General features: G+C 46.5%; 1 protein-coding gene across 3 annotated transcripts in view; it reads left to right on the forward strand.

Annotated features, from left to right (window-relative positions):
• The window catches only part of CAMK1D (calcium/calmodulin dependent protein kinase ID), a 425,521-nt gene that overhangs the window by 381,488 nt on the left and 23,410 nt on the right, over nucleotides 1-20,623 (forward strand). For all 3 annotated transcript variants that reach the window (XM_030323251.1, XM_030323252.1, XM_030323250.1), the window contains one exon: nucleotides 6,802-6,877. In XM_030323251.1, the coding sequence (XP_030179111.1) occupies nucleotides 6,802-6,877 (76 nt within the window). The remainder of the gene's footprint in view (nucleotides 1-6,801; nucleotides 6,878-20,623) is intronic.

Consider the following 20,623-nt stretch of genomic DNA (forward strand, 5'->3'; position numbering starts at 1 on the left):
GAATCTTTGATATTATGGTGGACTGTTCCCATGCCCGAGCACCGTCAGTAATGATCAACAGGCAGTTCCTGGGTTGTGGTGTCTAGAACGGTGCCTGGACCTAGAGGGGATGTATGAGTGTGTCGGTGAATAAGCGAATAAAAGGAACGACAACTCGGTGAACAAAGGGACCCAAGTGCGCAGGAGGTTGGTATGGGGGTTGTAAGTCTCTTTCCAGCTCCAAGATTCAAGTACTCAGACATGCCCTCCCATCACTTGTGGGCCCAGTTCAATTCTGATTTCCGAAGGCTCTGATCAAAAGGGTGGAAATCTCCATTTACGAATCATTTCCATTATGTAAAGCAAGAATGAAGGGAAAGTACCAAGTGATGTCAAGGAACTGTCCATCCTTCACTCTAACAAATAATAAAACCTCCATTCTGTTTTTATCCTATGGTTCTCTCAACCCTTCATCCTTACATAATAACTACTACTAGCTCTGACTATACCTTATTATATGTTTATTGTTTCCATTAAGCCTCATTACAGTCCTGAAGGTTGGGCTCTGTTAATGTTCCCATTTTACAGATGAACAAAATGGAGGCTTAACAAGATTAAATGACTGGCCCAAATCCACAGGTGTAGTAAGTGGGAGATCCTAGATTTCTTTCACCGCAAAGCCAGTGTGCATGGCTATTTAAAACTTCTTAAATCCGGGGCACCTGGGTGGCTCGGTGAAGTGTCTGACTTTGGCTCAGGTCACAATCTCATGGTTCATGAGTTCAAGCCCTGCGTTGGGCTCTGTGCTGACAACTCAGAGCCTGGAGCCTGCTTCAGATTCTCTCTCTCAAAAATAAAATAAAATAGCATTAAAAGAAAAAAAAAAAACCTAAAAAATAAATAAAACTTCTTAAATCCAGGGGCACCTGGGTGGCTCAGTCAGTTGAGTATCTGACTCTTGCTGCCGGCTCAGGTCGTGATCATCATGATCTCACGGTTCGTGCGATTGAGCCCTGCATAGGGCTCTGTACTGACAACAAGGAGCCTGCTTGAGATCCTCTCTCTCTGCCCCTCCCCTAAGCACATGCACTCTCTCCAGCTCTCTCAAAATAAATAAATACACTTAAAAAAAATTCTTAACTCCAGACAACTAAAGTTGTTTCAAGTTACAACCACCTAAATCCATTTCACATTTAAAGGAAACCATTTCACATCTTTACCTCCCATTTAATGACAAAACAGTCCTTCTTACCTTTCCCACTCTTTCGTCTTTAAACCTGTTAATTTCTTCTTAGAGCACAACACAAGGGCATATGCTCAGAACTTACTAGCCACAGCCTTTCTTCCCCACCCCGTGTCTTTCCTGTTCTCTAGTCTTTTTATTTGCACCTTCTCCACTGTTTGACTGTTGGAGGTAATATATCCTTTCCTGGATACTTGGGGTTTTATTTAGAGTAGGTTCAGTATTTTCAGGGCTGTATTCAGGGTTAAAGATCAACACCTGTGCCATCTTGCCACACTCTTGTCTGGCTTAGTCTGATCGTCTCCTTAAGGAGGCAGCCGTGGCTGGCGTTACTTCTGCAGCTGTGTCCACCCAGCTGGAGCACCCAGGAGAACAGGTGCTCCGTGGCATAGGGCCCACGTCTGCTTCCCTCACACCACAAAGCCAGTGCCTGAAATGGAACCCGAGCTGTTAAATAACTGAGGAACGCGAGAAACACTGCCTGGGTCCCATGGTTCTGGGTCCCGGGCCTCCACTTTCTGGCATGGAGGGCTGCTCCCCACCCCAGGCCACCCCTCCTGCGTGTCCTCTGCTTCACCCACTGGAGGTGGTCAACTTTGAGGTACTGAGTACAGTGGTACTTAGACTTCCATAGAGGAGAACAGACGGCCTTGACCGTGAACCTGGTAACAGGGGGAGATATTCTCAATCTCCTCCTCTCCCTCTGTAGAAACTGCTCTTCAGCACTCCCTTGAGAGCACAGGGAAAGGAAAAATTCTTTTTCTGTTTTCTGTGAGCCTGGGGGTTGAGTGCCGCCCCTGCTTCAACAGAGCCCCTCTTCCTGCTTCCAGTTAGACTTGGTTAAGCCTTTTGCTCCTCTCTCTTTCAGGAAGGAAAATGGGCAATTTAATTGTTTCAAAAACAAGATGAAAGGTTTCTGAATTTTTTTTTTTTCCTCTTGGAATCTCTGAATTCCTTTACCAGGAACCCTTGCTTTCAACCAATATAAAACAGCTTGGCCTGGAGGACGCTTCCCACCAAGTGGAATTTTCCACAGTGGGTTGGTCGTGAGTCTCACAGCAGTAAATTCAATTATTTCAAATTTTGAACCAACTGTTTCGCTGAACAGCATGAGACGAGCGTGGGGCTCAGAAGGAGGGCCCCGTCTGTCCACACAGATCTCCAGCAGCTCGGGCTGCCCTGCTGAGACGGCGTGGTTCACGTGATTGACTTCTATTTGCTGGAGTAAACCGACCCGGCCAATGGAATGCTCTTTCTACCAGGGAGAGCTAAGAAAACGGAATCGTTAACCCCCAAGGTCTGACCGAGAAGGAGGTTCTGAGAGATCACTTCCCTGAAGGTCTTTCCTGTTCATTAGCCCTAGAAGTAGTGATTCCGAAATCCCTTTGAGAAAAGGTCTTAAAAGGAGAGTGGCATGAACTACACAGTCAGCCACAGACAGAGGCATAGGGCTAATTCTGCCCGTTTCGTCCCCTCACTTCGTGTCAGGAGTAACCATTGGTTAACCAAACAGAATGTGCTAAGCCCTGAATATCCAGACCAGAGATACGTCCCCGCTGTCCAGCGGTACCAAGTGTGGTGGTCGGCAGTGTGATTCACACAGTAGGGAGGAGATACAGAGGGGAGGGGAGGAGGTCCAGGAGGCTGGCCTGTCACGGGAGTTTGGTGATGAAACCTGAGAAACCAACACGTGTCACCCAGGTAGAGCTGTTCCCACTCGGCTGCTACCTATCTTGTGTGTGTCCTTTTCGGCGCCTCCGGGTCGGTCTGTTGCCGCTCACGGCCCCCCAGGACTGTGCCTTGAGATGCACTAGAGGAACGTCTGTGTCCTCCGGCCTGGAGTCTTGTCCTTCTGTCTCCGCTGTACCAGGAGACTGAGCCCTTTCCCGCTCTGCCTGGGTGCTGATGGCATCTCGAATGAGCCGCAGTGCCCATTAATGACGGCTCTCTTTGTCAAGTGTCAGTAGCACCAATTAAGTTATTTCTGTGCAAAGCCTCCCTCTGTGAGGAGGTGTGGGGGTGGCGAGAGTCATTGTCACCCTCCCACTGCACGTGAATTGTGCTGGGTACAGTCAGGAGAGAAAATTGTTTCTCCTTCATTAGGAAGTTCTTCCGCATCTGACTGGTGTTGGGGGGAGAGATGGATTTGTGGTGGGTGTGACTGAGAACCCTTCCCACTCTCTCTCCGAGGCCCCGTGGGGACTGTGTGCATTTGTTGTCTGAGAGTTTGTACCTTGGAGGCTGTGACATTTTAGAATTACAGCCGAGGGGCACCTGGGTGGCTCAGTCGGTTAAGCATCCAACTTTGGCTCAGGTCATGATCTCACGGTTCGTGAGTTCAAGCCCCACGTCGGGCTCTGTGCTGACAGCTCGGAGCCTGGAGCCTGCTTCGGATTCTGTGTCTCCCCCTCTCTCTGCCCCTCCCCCACTTGTGCTTGCTCTCTCTCTCTCTCTCTCTCTCTCTAAAATAAATAAACATTAACAAAAAAGAAATACAACCAAATTCTTGCCAGTGGTATAAGATTAATAACGTAATACAAGGGAGTGTGGCCAGTTCTCAAAGTGAAACCTGGCCTCTCCCAAGATCAGAGCGACAGTGGCCTCTTGCAGAACTACAGGCTGCAGGCCCCAGGCTGAAAGGATCGGGGAAAGGGTAGGAGGTGAGGAGAATTCAACAGGTTGGCCAAACAAGGGGAGCCCACTGTAGGACCCAGAGGAGAGCAGGAGAGAAAATATCCCAGCAGACCCCAGAGGTTCGTCACGATTTGGGTGGCCGTTTCAAATTGTCAGGAGGGTTTTGAATATTGCCTGAGAATCGGTGTTTTCCAAGAATCACTGCGAGATGAAAAGTAGCTATTTATAGGGATGTAGGCAGGCTTGTTCAAACAATGTCCTGAGAACATTTGGTTTCACGAATCAAATCAAAAGAGCAGTTGGAATCAACACACATTAGTGTGGTTTGCCATTGCATAATTCTTTAATTATTTTAGGTTGGTGAGAATATCACTTCCAAATCAATCTACTTTCTCTTGTTTATTGTTACATTACACATCCAAGGACTTTCACTCTCTGTGTGTTTCAAGTGCAGTTCAGAACTTCACCCCAAGGCAAGTGATTTACCTGCCAACAATTGGTTAAACAATGTTTATTGTGTTGTTGATAGGACCTAGGGAAGACACAACACCAGAAAGAACAAGAAATGTTTGGCACAGGTATACAGACCTCCACCCCCAGTATCGCTACCTTGATATTTGCTTATTAATCATTGAGAACTTTCCCCCCAACACCCATGCTACCGATCCTGGCATCTCTCCGTCAGTGGCTCCCTTTTGTCCGTTGCGAGAATAGAAGCATCTGAGAAAGATCCAGACACCGTTTCTTTATCTTTTTTTTAAACCGTATGTTTGATGTTATAAACTTTACCATTTAAACAAAATCTCTGGTTTTGAAAATTGTGTATATGTCATCTGTGGCTTCAAGAATCTAAACGTCGGAAGGAACATCCCAGTTCCAAGCTGCCGAAAAATCAGCCACTTGCTTTTCAAGTGCGTGCCATGTCTCGCACGGTTCTCCAAAACGTAGGTCTGTTTGCCGGGCTGAAGGTAGATCTGCTGAATGTGCAGGTGCCTTCGGATGTACAGATTCCTGGAGGGCCATCGTGTTCTTTAGTCTTTTGTTTTCTGAGTAATGGATGGTGACCAGAATTTCTTTCTTTCTAACGGTCAGGGAAGGAGGGGGGGTGGGTGGGAAGAGAGGAAGGAGAAGGAGGAGGAGGAAGGAGGAGAAGGAGGGAGGAGGGGGTGCTCTAAGGAGTCCTCCCTCCCACACCCACAGCGCTAGAGAACTGAGGATGGGGTGTGCAAAAGAACACAGACAGTATCAGCTCTTCCCAGGAGTGAAGCCTGCTTTGCAGGTGCTGTGACGCTTACCCTCCACACACCGTGGCTCAGGGGATCGTCTCAATCTTTGCTTAAAAACTGTGGAATCAGCTGTTGGAGGTGCCTTCGCACCTTCTCAGGGCTCCTTCCGCATGTCTGTCGCCATGTCATACCTGGTGTGACACAAGAGCTTGTGCCCCCAATCCTGCCCTGAGCTCTAGCTGCCCCTGCATCACTGTTTGACATCTGGTGTCATGGAGTGGCTGGGCCGGGCTGGCTTGCCGTCTTCCTAAAGAGCCCTGCGGACCCTGTGACGTGGAAGCCAGGGCTCCTGCCTGCCAGCCTCGCTGTGGGCTCAGGATATTCTGCCGTCTGTTCTGCTGGGGGGATGACACTGGGTCAGGCGTCACCAGTGAGCCTCTCTGCCTCCTTTGAACTTTCCACCAGCCCACATGGATGGCCCTGGAGGCTTAGAAATAAGCTCCTTGCAGATGTTTCCATCTGTTGTCTTGTAGCCACTCATACCAGAACATCAGCTCATGGAGAGCGTGCCTCCTAAATCAGCGAGACACTTACTGTGGTAAACGGCTCCCTTTCGTCAGTTGCCGTAATAGAAGCATCTGAGAAATCTGCTCTTAGTAGGCACGGGGACAAGGAAGTGGGGACAAGTGGGGACAAGGAAGATGCAGCCAGCTCCCAAGTATCCAGGGGCCGCTTCTCCAGTTTGTGAGCTGCCCAGCGTTACAGTTCTGGGTCTCCTTCTGCTACCATGTTGAGGCTGAATGTAGCCAATAAAGGACATACCGACCTATTTATTTTGCTCTTGGGAAAAAAGGAAAAAAATAAAGTCTCATCAGAAGTTTGGAGGAATTGGGGCCGAAACCTACAAGCAGATTTGGGGATTGTCTGTGGTTGGTATTTCTTACCGTCGTAACCAGAAACATTCAACAATAGTTTGTATGCGTTCCTAGTCCTGCTTAGGAAAGCACGCAAGGCCTGGAATAGCAAGTGTGAGAACAGGGACAGAATAAGCTGAGACCCCCGGGCTAGAGGACCCTCGGGTTAGAAGCGAGGAGTTGAGATTAAGGAGCGTTTTTGCTGTTTGACAGGGGAGAGGCTGAAATGTCTGTATTGACGGGAGACCCACCATAAACCTTAGAGAATGATGAGCTGAGAGCGGGCCTGGGCCATGCCCCCCAGGGGCCAGATTTCAGGTCTTCACTGCCCTGGATTGTGAGCTCTGTGAAGGCGTTAGGAAGAGGCTTCCTGTTCATGCCCCACGGCACCCAGGGAGGCCCTGTGCTGGGCCCAGAGAGGCTTCCCTGAGTTAATTTTAGGTGGAGTCACACCCCAGACTCCCGTGAAGTGTACCTGTCCCCGACTCAGTCTCAGCTGAGCTGTAGTACTTAACACAGCACTGACATGAGAGAGCTACCTATTCCTATTTGTTGATTGGCTGATTGAATTTGACTGATAATCTCCAGTTACACACACACACACACGCACACACACACGCTCTCTCTTTTTCCTGGTTAAGAAAGCCAACACCCAAAATAGGTCCTCTATCTCTACTCAGTTTTTAGAACGACAGAAAGTTCATCCTGAGGCGCAAAGAGAAAAAGAAAAGAAAAACCTAAGAAATGTTTTACGTCTTCAGCTTTTGAGTTGTCAGGCTTGTGTCTCTCCTTTGTCCTTTCACAGCTCCTGAGGTCCTGGCCCAGAAACCGTACAGCAAAGCTGTGGACTGCTGGTCCATCGGGGTGATTGCCTACATCTTGTGAGTATTGCTTGCTACCTTGGCTTCTTTTTTCTTTCTTTCTTTTTTATTGCCGCGAAATACACTTAACACAGGGTTTAGCATTTTAACCCTTTTTAAATGCACAGGTCAGTGGCGTCCAGTTCATTCACACTGTCGTGCAGTCACCACCACCCGTCTCCAGAATGTTTTCATCTTCCCAAAACTGAAACTCTGTCCCCATTAAACTCTGACTCCTGTTGTCCCCTCCCTGTAGTCCCAGATACACTCCATTCTTCCTTCTATCTCTGTGAAGTCGGCCATTCTAGGTTCCTCACGTAAGTGGAATCATATGGCATTTGTGCTTTCGTGACTGGCTTTCTCGTTTATAATGTCCTCAGGGTTCATCCATGTGGGAGCAGGTGCCGGAATTTCATTCTTTATAAGGCTGACGAACAGTCCGTTATATGCATATGACACATTTTGTTTATCCATTCATCCCTCAGTGGACACCTGGCGGTTTCTACCGTGTGGCCGTTACGCATAATGTTGCTATGAACATGGGTGTTCAGATGTCTGCCTTTGGGTGTCTACCGGGATGTGGGATGGCTGCATTATACAGTAATTCTACGTTTTAACGTTTTGAGGAAGCTCCACGCTGTTTTCCATAGCAGCACCCCCACTTTACATTCCCAACAGCAATGCACAAGGGTTCCAGTCTCACCACATCCTTCCCGACACTTATTTTCCAGTTTTCATAACAGCCGTCCTAATCGGTATGAAGTGCTTTCGTCGTGCGTTTGGTTTGCATTTCTCTTTCTTAAAATGTATTTCTAATGTTTTTGAGCGCAGTTGACACACAATGTTACATTTGATTCAGGTGTACAACACAGTGATTTCATAACTCTATACGTTAGGTTGTGCTCACAACAAGTGTAGCTTACCCTCTGTCACCATACGACGCTATTCCAATACTGTTGGCTCTTTTCCCCATGCTGTACCTTTTACTCCTGTGACATATTCATTCCATCACTGGAGGCCTGTACCTCCCACTCCTCTTCACCCATTTTACCCCTCCACCCTCCCTTCTGGCAAACCATCAATTTGTTCTCTGTATTTATAGGTCCAGTTCTGCTTTTTGTTTATTTATTCATTTGTTTTTTTAGATTCCACATACGAGTGAGATCATATAGTATTTGTCTTTCTAGGTCTGATTTATTTCACATTGCAAAATATCCTCTAAGTCCATCCCTGTTGTTGCAAATGACAACATCCCATCCTTTTTATAGCTGAGTAATATTCCAGTGTGTGTGTATGTGTGTGCATGCATGTGTGCATGTGTGTATCACCTCTTCTTTATCAATGGACACTTGGATTGTTCTCATATCTTGGCTGTTATGAATAATGCCTAGTGCATTTATCTTATGGCTAATGATGTTGAGCATCTCTTCATGTGCCACCTTGGCTTTCCTGGGGATACAAATGACTATGAAAATATTAGGACATCTTCAAAAGAAATCAAAATGAGAAAAATATGGTGAAAACCAAAATTTAGCCTTTAGATACCTCATTTCTTCTCAGGTGCCTCATCTCCACAACCCAGGAAGGGCTGTCATAGGCATAGGGTTGTTGCAGTTGTTTTCACGGTGATCAGTTTTGGTTATTATTATTATTTTTTGTTTTGTTTTCAGTCCACTGTAAAGTTGTTTTTTAATTACAATTTCTTTTGGCAGTGATACTTTCACACACTTACAATGGAGCACACTGCTAGGCTGGGTTTAGGCCAACTGGTGTCTGTAATTGATAGGAAATGAATTTCTTCCCGAGGAAGGGAAGGCTTTCTAGCAGACAGAGTCTGCTACACACAATGAAAGACCGTGGGGGATTGTGATCAGAGAAAGGTCTGACAGTATGTGGCATCCTCAGGGACTGCTGGAAACATCCCCCCTGTATTGGCGTTGTCTCATTATCTGGAAAGCAAGCGGTCTTTCTACAGCATGCATTCAACCGGGCAGCTTTTGTAATTTAATGTGGATTTAGTTGACAGCTCCTGTAGATTCCTGCCATTATCACAGGATTTATCCATTCTGATATCCTTGGCCCGTAGGACTCCCACTTATGGAAATAGGTAAAGGGCAGATTCATCTGAGCTATAAAACTAACGTCACATTTACGTAGTGGTTTTACTTGTAAAGCATCTTGACCATCTTCTATAGTAGTTTCATCCTTTTTAGTGTGTGTGTTGGGGGGAGTTACAGACCCTTTTGAGAATCTGGTGGAAGCTCTGGACCCTGTCCCCTAATAAATTCACACACACACACACACACACACACACACACCACACACTTTAGCATACCTCATTAAGGGGCTTCCTGCGTAGGTAGATATCAGACACAGGCCGTGTGTTATTTACTCTGGCCCCCTAAACTCTCAGCTGAAATTCACATCAGAGGTCATGCCTTGATAAACTTGACATGAAAGCTGAGAAGAAATGAATGATGGGCCACTGTTCTTCCTGCAGAGGACCAAAGCTGGCGTCATCTCGAGAAATCTGGGGCTAGGCACAAGTGTCCCTTCATCTGGGCTTCTGCTTGTTTGTGCCTTCACACTTCTTCTGAATCTTGACCCATCTGGTCTACACTAATGTCTATAGATTCCCTTTGTATGTATAATGGTTTCCCTCAAGTCTTGGCATCGGGGTAGGATATCTGCACAGCTAGAAGGAGGTACATACAGCTTTACTGGGATGGGCATTGGTGTCTCAGACAGCTCTGGCTGCTATAACAAAACACTATGGACTGGGTGACTTAATAGGCAGACATTCATTTCTCACAGTTGAGAAGGCTGGGAAGTCCAAGATCTAGGTGCCTGCTGATTCAGTTCCTGGTGAGGACCTTCTTTCTGCCTAGGTTGCCACCTTCCTATTGTGTCCTCACAAGGCAGAAGGGGAATGTTCAAGCTCTCTCGTGTCTCCTGTCTCTTCTCATAAAGGCACTAATCCCATTGTGGAGGCCCCATCCTCATGACCTCATCCCAACCTAATTACCTCTCAAAGGCCCCGTTTTCAAACACCATCACAGTGGGGGGGTTAGGGCTTCAACATACGAATTTGAGGGGGATGCTATTCAGTCCATAGTAAATGATTTGGTTGTGTTGTGCTTGATACAATTCTTACAGCAGAATCTCCTCCAAACATGGACATTTCGGGATGGACATAGTACCTACTTTATAATATCAATGATGTATATATAATAAATACGTATATATCTATATTATATGTACACGTATATATTATATACACACATATATATTACATCAAACATCTGTGTAACAGTGCAAGGATGTAAATATTCTCACAGGTTTTATCTCCCGTCACCTCCCTGCAATCCTACAAGATAGATGTAGTTATTATTAAACCCACTGAGAGAAGATGAAACTTCAGTTCAAGGACACTAAATAATATAACTTGGTGTCAGAATTGACGTTTGAACCCAAGCCCAGCTCTGACTTCCAGTCCAGCTCTTTCTGCTACGCCACATGCCCTTCACATGCAGACGTGGCCATGTCGGTGAGAGAAGACAGGATGTTTCTTTCCCTGAGACATCCAGCTTGTGTTTATTTCTTTCTTTCTGCAAATGTTTACTGAGTACGTACCATGCACCTGTCACTATGCTAGATCCTGGGAATGAGCGTTAAACAAAACATACACAGTCCCTGGGTTTGTGAAGCTGGCTCTCAGTCTCATGGAAGAGACAGGCATTCAGAGAAACCTCATAAACGAACATTTAAACATGTGCAACATGTGCAACACATTTAAAAATGTGCAGAGTGCCTTAAAGGAAGAGCATGAGGTGCCCTAGTAAAGTGGAACAGAGGTTGCCTCGTTTCCACTGGGGTAAATGGCTGAGGAGGACTTCTTTGAAAAAGGGGCCTTAAAACAAAACCTAAATGATGTGTGAGTGTTCAGCAGATAGAGTGAGGAGAAAGTGTTCCAGGCAGAGTGAATAGCATGCACAGAGGAGGCTTTCAGCTGCAAGTAACAGAAAATTCTGGCTTAAGCATTTAAAACAAGAAAACAAGTCATACCTCACATAATAACAAGTGTGGATCTAGGGGAGCCACAAGACTGCCTAGGTCAGAATGTCACTCCCAGATGGTATCCATCTGGGATGGTACTGGTCTTCACCATCCTCGGTACGTTAATCTTTCCTTGCGACCGCCCCGCCCCCCGCCCCCCACAACCAAACAAGATGGCCACCGCAGCGTTGGGCATCTTGGACAGACACAGCATTGACTGGTGGAAGAAGAGGTGATGTTTATCCCCACGTTCCTGGAAGAGCTAGAATATCTTCCCCAGAAGCCCCTCAGGCAACTTTCCCTCATGTCTGATTGGCCAGAAGTGCCTCCCATGCTCGTTTCTAAAGGAGTCCCTGGCAGACAAGATGGGATTATCGCTGGTTGGCCAAATGAAGCAGGTGACCTCTGCTGGTGAAGAGGAAAGCAGGAAATGGATTTGCAGTAGGTAAAGAACACGTCTGCCATGGCCCAATAGGTAGGAGAACACCAGGAAGGACAGCAAGGGGGCACCCAGGTGGCTCAGTTGGTTAAATGTATGACTTGGGTTAGGTCATGATCTCACGGTTCATGGGATCGAACCCTGCACCGGGCGCGGTGCTGACAGCCCAAAGCCTGGAGCCTGCTTCGGATTCTGTGTCTCCCTCTCTCTCTGCCTCTTCCCTGCTCGCCCTTTGTCTGTCTGTCTGTCTGTCTCTCTCTCAAAAATAAATAAATGTTAAAAAAAAATTTTTTTTAAGTGCAACATGGTTAGAGTATGATATCAAGACAGGATATCAGAAAGTTATATGCAAGAGCCTGGGGAAGGAGAGACGTGGCAGAAAGTTTAGGTTTAACAAATGTAGTGGGAAGCCAAAGAAGGATTTTGGCCAAAGATATGAACTGATCTGATTTTCACTCAAGTATTATTCCAGCTACTCTGTGAACGGGGGTTAGACAAAGCAGGAGTGGAGGGTGGTGACTGTTGGGAGGCTTTGTCAGGTGAGCAGTGACAGTTGCTTCCACCAGGGAGGCAGTGATGGTGATCGAGTGGCAGGTGTATTTTGGATATGGGGTTAAAGGAGAGAGAAGTTTCAGGTGTAAACCCAAGTTTTTGGCATAAGCATTCGTGTAGATGGCTAAGAAAAAAGAATAGAGGGTGGTGAATGAGCAAGTCTAGGGGGATCAGTGAGATCAAGAATTTCATTTGGGGCATGTTAAACTTGAGATAAACTTTGAGATATCCATGCAATTGTGTAGGCACATGTGGAGGTCAGAAGTCTGGGATAGAGATGCTTGGCATATATATCTGGGTATGGTTTGAATGTAGTATATCCAAAGCCTTATAATTACAGTATACAATACAATACTTGCCTGGGTTAAATATAGTATTAAGTAAAGCAATACTATATTTCTTTATTTCTATTTTAAGTATAAATTGATAAGCTCAAACTTGATGGTCACCTGATCACCACTAGTTTTGCTCCAGGGATTAGTCTCCGGTTGATTTATCAGCTGTGTCATATTTCAAAATGGCAGCTAGGGTGCCTGTTTTCCTTGGTGCCTTCCAGAGCTCTGAGAGTCTCAAGCAGAGAATAAATGGAGACTGTGAGCCTCTCTCTTATACCTTCCAAGATGTTCAGATCTTTATGGCTGATAGGCCACATTCTAGATAAAATTTTTCTACATAATATGGCTATGCTTGGAGAACCACTCACTTCAAATTTATCATTATTAGTGCCAACAACTAGCATTTCTTGAGTACCTTTTCTATTCCAGGCACTGTTAGGTGCTAAAGATGCCAAGATGACAAAAGCATGTTGCCTCCCATGAGAATATCAACAGTGTATATGGTGGGACAAGAAGATTCATAAAGTAGATTAAGTGACACGCGGAGGGGCTTGTGTGCAGCTGTAGGAATTCCTGGGCTGAAGCCACCAGTGGGGACAGGGGTGTTCGGGAAGGAGGAGGCACCATGCCAGGTATGTCTAGGAGGCTGGATAAGACTAGCATTTCAGAGAGGGGAGAGGGATGCTTGCAGGCACAGGATTAAGGTTGCCTGAGGCACATTCGAGCGCTGATGAAAATACTCAGTAAAAGGCCCCTGGCCTTGGTTGGGGTTCCTGGTGCAAGGCTGGCTCCAGGTTGAACTAGGGTTAGAAGTTAGAACTCCTGGATCTCAGTCTCAGACTCTTGCTACTTCCTGCTGACCGGCTGGAGGGTTAGGGTGGGTCTGCCGTAGGTGGGGAGGGCCCCTACCCATGTTGGGACTTTTGACCTTCCTACTGCACCCCGACTCCCTGCTTTCATCTTCCGTCTGGAGACCAGTGAGCAAGGCTGTTGAGCGGGTCGTGACGCACAGGCAGCACACAGGGGAAGGCAGCTGTCCCGCGGGGGTCTGTGCTGAACCCCTGTTCTTCATATCACCTATAATGGAAAAAGGTTAGCCTCTGCAGTTTTTTGAAGTGCAGCGTTATTTTCATTTGCTAAACCTGTCACACTGAGAAATCAGATCACAACAAAAGCAGCTGTGACCGGCCATGTACCAAACGTCCCCTCTGCATGCAGACATTCTGTATTTTGTCAGTGCAGATACTTGATGTATTCCTTCTCTTTTGATCTCTGCACTCATTTCTATGTTATCCATCATGTTGGAAGGAGAAATATTTTTTCCTATGAGGGATACTCATTTTTAAAAACACATTTAATGGGTCCTTATCAGGAGTCCCTCTAGGGATCTGGACTTAGGAAAAACATCTTTGCCTGCATCACTTAAGCTACTGAGAAGAATGAGGAGAATGTGAGGCACACGCTGGTGGGCATGTCGGTGTCCAGCCTGGAGGTGTGGTCAGCCAAGATCCCGCAAGTTCCAAGGAAATAAATGTGCCTACTGGAGATGAGAATCCGCATTTCATTGACAAGACTGAATTTTGCCATCATGTGCACACTGCCTTTCTTTCTCGAAATTTCAAGGAGATGAGTTAATGATGGCTTGCCTCACTTATGCTCAGGGATACAGCATGCTCTGTGCTATGGAGAAACACAGTGGATGTGTGTCAGTCTAAGAATCGAGCAAGGCCTTACGGAGTTTGGCATGAGAGCGTTTGGGAAGGCCAGAGGGTTAGGGTGGGTCTGCTGTGGGTGGGGAGGGCCCCGACCCTTGTTGTGGCCTTTGACCTCTCTGCCTAGCAGAAACTCCAGGCAAAATACTTACAGTAATCCCCTTACTTTTTGACTGGCCTCCTCCATGGTTCAGTCTTTAAAACGAAGTCACATAAATATCTATCGGCCAGCTGGTACTCAGTGTAATTGGCTTTGTAAAGAGTGGTGATAAGAGTGCCTAATCTGTATGGTAGGTCCATTTTTGGAGACAAAGAATGTTCCTTGTCAAGGTAGTCATCATCATTTTAAACCATTGACAGATGCGGCTTTGTGGATACACATGTCCCAGGGAGAGAGCCGGAACCCAAGCTCCAGTAGGAGAGAATGTGGTGTAATTACTCAGCCCCAGGGAAAGAGCCAAGCATGGGGCATTATGATGGTGGTTACTACCATTAGTATGAAAAGTGTTAGCACTAATAAGAATAATTAACTGGCATTGCCAGCAGGCAGCAATCATCTTGTTATATTCATAAACTTTGTGGGAGGAGACACATTGCCTTGTTTAGGCTGCCTTGGGCCCATGGGCTGCACTTTGGCTTTCGAAGTTCAGGAACTAAATTAATCTATTTATTCGTCTTGCTCAGACAGTCCCAGTGAATTGGTTCACACTAGCCAGACTCAAAAGAGATTTAAAAAAAAAAAAAAAAAAAAAAAAAAAACCCTGGAGTGTCAGTTTACTAAATCATGAGATCCGTGCCCTGCAGGGTAATTGGATACACATGTCATCAAACTAGCATGTTCTCCCCGCAAGAGGAAATGCTCCATGAGAAAGCAGATTAAAAGCAGAAGTTGCCTTTACAAACAAGGAATCAGAGCCTAAAGCTGGATGGCCTTACGTGTTTTCATAAAGCCTAGAGTCCTCTCCAGGGTTCTTCTCTATATCCAAGGGTATTTCTGTCCCTCTGTGACACAGCTGTCCCTGGTGGCTGGTCAGAGTGGCCACAGACTGGCCAGGGCTTACGCCTCCCTCTCCTCCCTCCTGCCCTAAAGATCAGCCTCCAGCCTTCTCTATTTTCTATCATTCAGGCATTATTATCGGTGTTTGAGCAGGCTTTGGTTGTCATAATTCTCAGGCTTACTGACTTTATTTCACTGACTGCATTTCACTATGGTGCTTTCCAAGGATTTCCAGAAAGGTGCTTCATCTCCCGTCCATAGTCTACACTGAGTGGATCCTGTATGTGGCTAAATGCCTTTTGGTTACCTTTAGTCTCAGACACAAGTACTGCTTGACCATATTCCTGCTTTGTTGTGGGCCTGTGACCCTCTCCCTGCTGCTTCTGGGGAGAGACTTTATTGGTTGTCTGTTGATGGTTGGTTCACTTCTCAACCCTTAGGAAATAGCCAAACAAATATTGTCTGGTTTCAGAAAGTGGGTGGAGGGGTATGCACGGAGGTGATGGAGGAAATTTTACAAGCAGCGCAATCGAGGTCAAGAAATTCTGCACTTTACTTGGGGGAGGGGGAGCAACTTCCTGCCAGTCATTTCAGGGAAGGTGGAATCCACTAATGTCTTTGTCTCGCAAAGGCCCTGGGGTAGAAAGGACACCTCAGGGAGAAGCTCGTAGGGAATGTCTCACCTATATCACCTTTACACTCAATGGCAGGGCTTCAGGCCAGATGGAAAAACATTTCACTTCCTCCGCTCTCTTCTGTTCACGTCAGCATCATCAGTATCCTCTCCTGGAAACTGTCATTTAACACTTCAGGATATTTCTCCTGGAGAACAGAAGGCAGAGGATTGACATGCATTCACTTAACTAACATTTATTGAGCGGAATATGTGTCAGGCAATACGACGGGGTTGCAGAGATGGATTCATTACCAACTGGGACTTGGGGGTGCTCACTGTCTGCTGGAGGGGACAGACAGTAAACAGATCAGTTAAAATCCAGTCTTGGTGGCTGTCACTGAAATGAGAGGCAAGAGCTCCCAGGGCAGAGCTGTAAACCCTGTCCTGGCCTTGAGGAAGTCTCCACAAGGTGATGGTGATCTGGCTTTGGACAGACTGTCTTCAAATATTGGCAGGGCCATCATGCAGAGATTGATGGTTTATCCTTCAAGACCAATTATCTGAAGATAACGATGTGCTTACTGTGTTGGAGAGAAGATGTACTGTTCAGTCTGAAACATAATTTTTGAAATAGAACTTGAAAGATGTGATCCAGCTTTGACCTTCTGATGTCTAAAACTTGATGATGGGGAAAATAGAATCTTTGAATTATCAGGATTTTTTCCAAGTTTATTTATTTTGAGAGAGAGAAAGAGAGTGAGTGTACAAGTGGGGGAGGGGCAGAGAGAGAGAGAGGGAGAGAGAGAGAATCCCAAGCAGGCTCTACACTGTCAGCACGGAGCCCGGTGGGGGGCTCAAACTCGGGAACCATGAGATCACGACCTGAGCCAAAACCACGAGTTGGATGTTTAACCGAGTGAGCCACCCAGGCGCCCCTGAATCAGGATTTTTAACTCACCTATCACCATACTGAGCAAACGGAAGACTCAAAATAGGCCCTTATTATGTTTTACCATGTTTACCATCTGGAACGTAGCACAGCAGCCCAGAGGCAGGAAGGAGGCGGCACACAGCTATAGCGTAAAGCTATAGAAAGTGCATGGGGGGTGTAGGAGCAAGTCGTAGGTTTGGACCACTTACTCTGAGCTGGGTTTGTGACCAGGAGGTGCAGATGATGAAAGTGAGAAGGGGAGAGTCCCTGATTTCCACGAGCAAGTGAGGAAACGCTCGTGGAGGTGGCAAGGGGACCCACGGAAGGACACGCCAAAGCCCGTGACTCTGCACCGAACAGCGCACTATGCGTTGGCGAGACAGCACCCGGGGACCGTCTTCAGCCCTCTGATCCCCTTGCTGTGCTGCGAGGGCTTGCCGGCTAGGCATTCTCAGCAGCGCTTCGTACGCGAGTAAGCAGAGGCCAGGGGACAAGTGGACAGCCCATGGCGTGGCTGTACCGACACACTTCCCAGGTGCAGCAGCTGGTCTGCTTTTCACCTGCAGAATCGTAACTGCATGCCCATCAGAACGGGAGAGAGAAAAGGAAGGAAACAAGCCGAGAGGGAGCAAGCAAGAGCCCTGCAACCAAAAAAAAAAAAAAGTCAAGATGCAAAAGTCGAATTGGAAATCCGCCCGGGTTCAGAATCATCAGTTAGCGCTGGTGTTAATCACCTCCAGACTGGATGTCTGCACCCCTCAGAGCTTCGGGATGAAATCCATTACTCGTGAGAACTAATTTTAGCTGCTGGAAGTTTCGCTGGGTTTTTCCTAACACAACAGTCCTGGCTGTTTGAAGCTCTCCCTGCTCATCTTCCTCCCCGCCTGCCCTCCCTTCCGTGGTCAGCACGAGCGGAGTGCAAAGTGGCTTTGTCTGGGCTTCCTTTGGCTGTGTTTCACCTGCAGCAGGGGGCTCAGTGCCTCTGTGTCCGTCCCCCAGACAGCCTCAAGGTGCTGTCCATGTGGCTAACGCAAGAATCAAAAAGTGATACACTTGGAAGCGGCACTGTGGATCACGATCCAACAGCTGTGGATGCTGCATTGTCTGGTCCGCTCCTTTACAAACTCTTTTACTCCAAATGGAGTATGCTACTCTCTTCTCATGCTTGGAGAAGTGCTGAATCTCCTTCCCCCTACCCTTCCCGGCGGCTCCCAATCTTCAGCCCCAGTTGTATATAAACTGTCCAAGAAATGTGTTTCCTTTCTCCCCTAGATCTTTCCCTGATCTGCTTACACATTCTCAGCTTTCAAGGCCTTATCCAAATCTCCAGGGATGACATGGGACACTTGTCTGTTACATTTTCATCAACAGTGTTTTGCTGAAGTCAGCCTGCACATGGTTTTAATACGTGAAACCATTCCTGCTTTCTCCAGCCTGATCTCTTCCAAATTTGTGAGGAGAAAGTTCTGGAGTGTGCATGGTCAAACATATGGTCGCTGAAATCATTGGAGTACATCTCTGTAATGATTCAGGCCTCATTGGTCATTCTGTTTTGTAAATCCGCATGATACGCTGAAACCTGTTTTGTTCACTAAGTGGGCCTTGCAGCTAAGTACAAGAGGTTTATCAGCTTAAAAAGCTTTGCTTTATTTTATGAAAGTTATATTACCCAGAGTAAGATGAATAAAACTCAGATTCCTTAGCACCGGACCCAGACATTCATAAATACACACCAAGTGCCGAGACAAAAAGGCAAACAGGGGCTTACCAGAGTTATTGCATATGAGACAGACTCTGGTTTCCAATGGAGGATACCCAGATTTGATTGGTTTTGTGAATGTTTTCCAGAGACTCTTTGGGCCTGGGTTGACCTTATGTGGCTTACCTAGTTTGCAATAATATACATAGGGGTTTGTTGTTTTGACGCCTTGGCCTAACTCCATCAAAATATTCTTCTTCACAAATAATACCTTTGCGTAAATGTTCTCTGGAAATCTTGAGCTCTTCCTGGAATTGAGGGCTCCCGGGCTAAATGCTTGGAAATAGTGGGATACAAAGAGCAGAGTGAAAACCTGATCTCTGGTACACTCTACCCTTATCTTCACCACACAGGGCACGAAGTTATGACCAGAATTCGATCATGGCTCTTCCTCCTTTTCTGTAGCAAGCTTTATAGTTTAGGTCAGAAGGGATGGGCCTTCGTGGATGATTCTGAGACTTTGCACAAAGTTTAAAGGTATGTCGCTTCATTTTCACGTTGAGGCCACTGGACTGAGTCCCTCGGGCCGCGTCTGCTCCTCTGCCCCCAGCCCTCCTCCCCCCGCCCCATTGTTCTTCCTGGTGGTGAGCAGCGATCCACGTCAGTGCTTCAGCTGAAGGAGCCTGAAAGGGATTACAGAGCATTGGTGGGATGGAAAAGACAAGACAGGATAAAGGAGAGGGAGCCTACATTTAGTGATCACTGTGTGTGACAGCACTTTCCGGTGGTATACCTGTTACCTTCATGTCTCTGCATCCATCTGTCTATCCATCTTTGTGTGTGTTTGTGTATAATGCATATTATTATATAGTATGTGCTATACATGTTATTTCTCTCTATAAGGTGGGTGTTATTATTCTCATTTCACAGAAGAAACCGAGCCTCAGAGAGGATATGTCATTTTCCCAAGGTCACTCGACCAGTACTTGTTGGAGCCAAGATTGGATTTTGTGTCCTTTTTTTTTTTTAATGTTTTTTTTTTTAATTTATTTTTGAGAGAGAGAGACAGACCGAGTGCAAGAAGGGGAGGGATGGAGAGAGAGGGAGACACATAATCAGAAGCAGGCTCCAGGCTCTGAGCTGTCAGCACAGAGCCCGACACAGGGCCGGAACCCACAAACCACGAGATCATGACCTGAGCTGAAGTCGGACGCTTAACCGACTGAGCCACCCAGGTGCCCCTGAAATCTGTGTCTTTGTTTCTCTAAATCCCAGGCTGAGGAAACTACACCATGAAACCTCTCTGAAAACAAAGCGAATGGTGGTCGGCTCTCAGAGGACAATACCAACCTTTCCTTGAAAAGTCACGTCTCCATTCTCCTTCAGAGCCCTTTTATCCAGTTAAACTAAACAGCAAATTCTGGGTTGCTATTTTCTGGTGACAATTCGATTGTCAGTATGGACTGTTGCACCCCAAATGCTTTTTGCATAAAATATTGAAAATAAGTTTTGGCACTTAAGCACATTTCAAGTGCTTAGAAAATTCACTTATGTATGTTATTTGATTTCCCACCTGCTCTGGGTCAGTGAGGGATGCCTGAACTCTTTCCCAGTCCTGCTGGGCTCCATGATGTCTTGACAGAAGGGTTTCTAAACTTTACTTCCTTTCTAGGCTCCATGTGGGAGCAAAGCACTCAACGAGGCTACTGGACATGATCATATTGGAATCCGGTTCAATATAGACTCAGGTTCATTTTTCTCCAATTCCTGTCTCCCACGGACAGGCCATAATAGTCCCAGCTGTTCCCCTCCTTCTGTCTTTCCAGAAAGCAGGCTGGGTAGAAGGGTAGGTGTTGATTTTCTGAGTGCAAGGACTCGGAGCTGTTCTTTATCTCTTTGGCAGGTCATATAGCCTTGTTTCTGGCTCTGTTTCATTATGTACAAAAACACAGCACCCTGACTTCAGAGACAGGTTTAGGAAGAGGACATGTGTGGCATTTCCTTGTCTTTGCCGTGACCTATCCAGCTGTAGGGCTCCTATTAAAGGTTAAGATGACTTGGCTCTGGAATTGGATGAATAAAGTTAAAATTCTGTTCTGCCCCTTAGGTGTGAGAAAGTTGTCTAATCTCACATGCATTTCCTCACCTGGAAATGGAAGATGAACATGCTTACGTCCTAAGTACACATGGCTCAGAAATGAGACAGAACGTGTAAATTGCATAGCCTAGTGTCGGGTACACAGTAAATACTCAACACATAGTGGCCATTGATTTTAAGTTTACAGGACACACACAACGAAGTCCCTCTTCTATAGAGGAGTCAGGGCCCTACTTGTCTCACTCACATATGGCCGGACTCTGAACTCTGAGGAACAGGAACAGGGCTGGTCTTCACGACCATGTGATCAGCGTTTGGCTCAAACATTGGTG

This window comes from Lynx canadensis, chromosome B4, assembly GCF_007474595.2.
Source record: "Lynx canadensis isolate LIC74 chromosome B4, mLynCan4.pri.v2, whole genome shotgun sequence".
In the NCBI taxonomy this organism is placed as follows: domain Eukaryota; kingdom Metazoa; phylum Chordata; class Mammalia; order Carnivora; family Felidae; genus Lynx; species Lynx canadensis.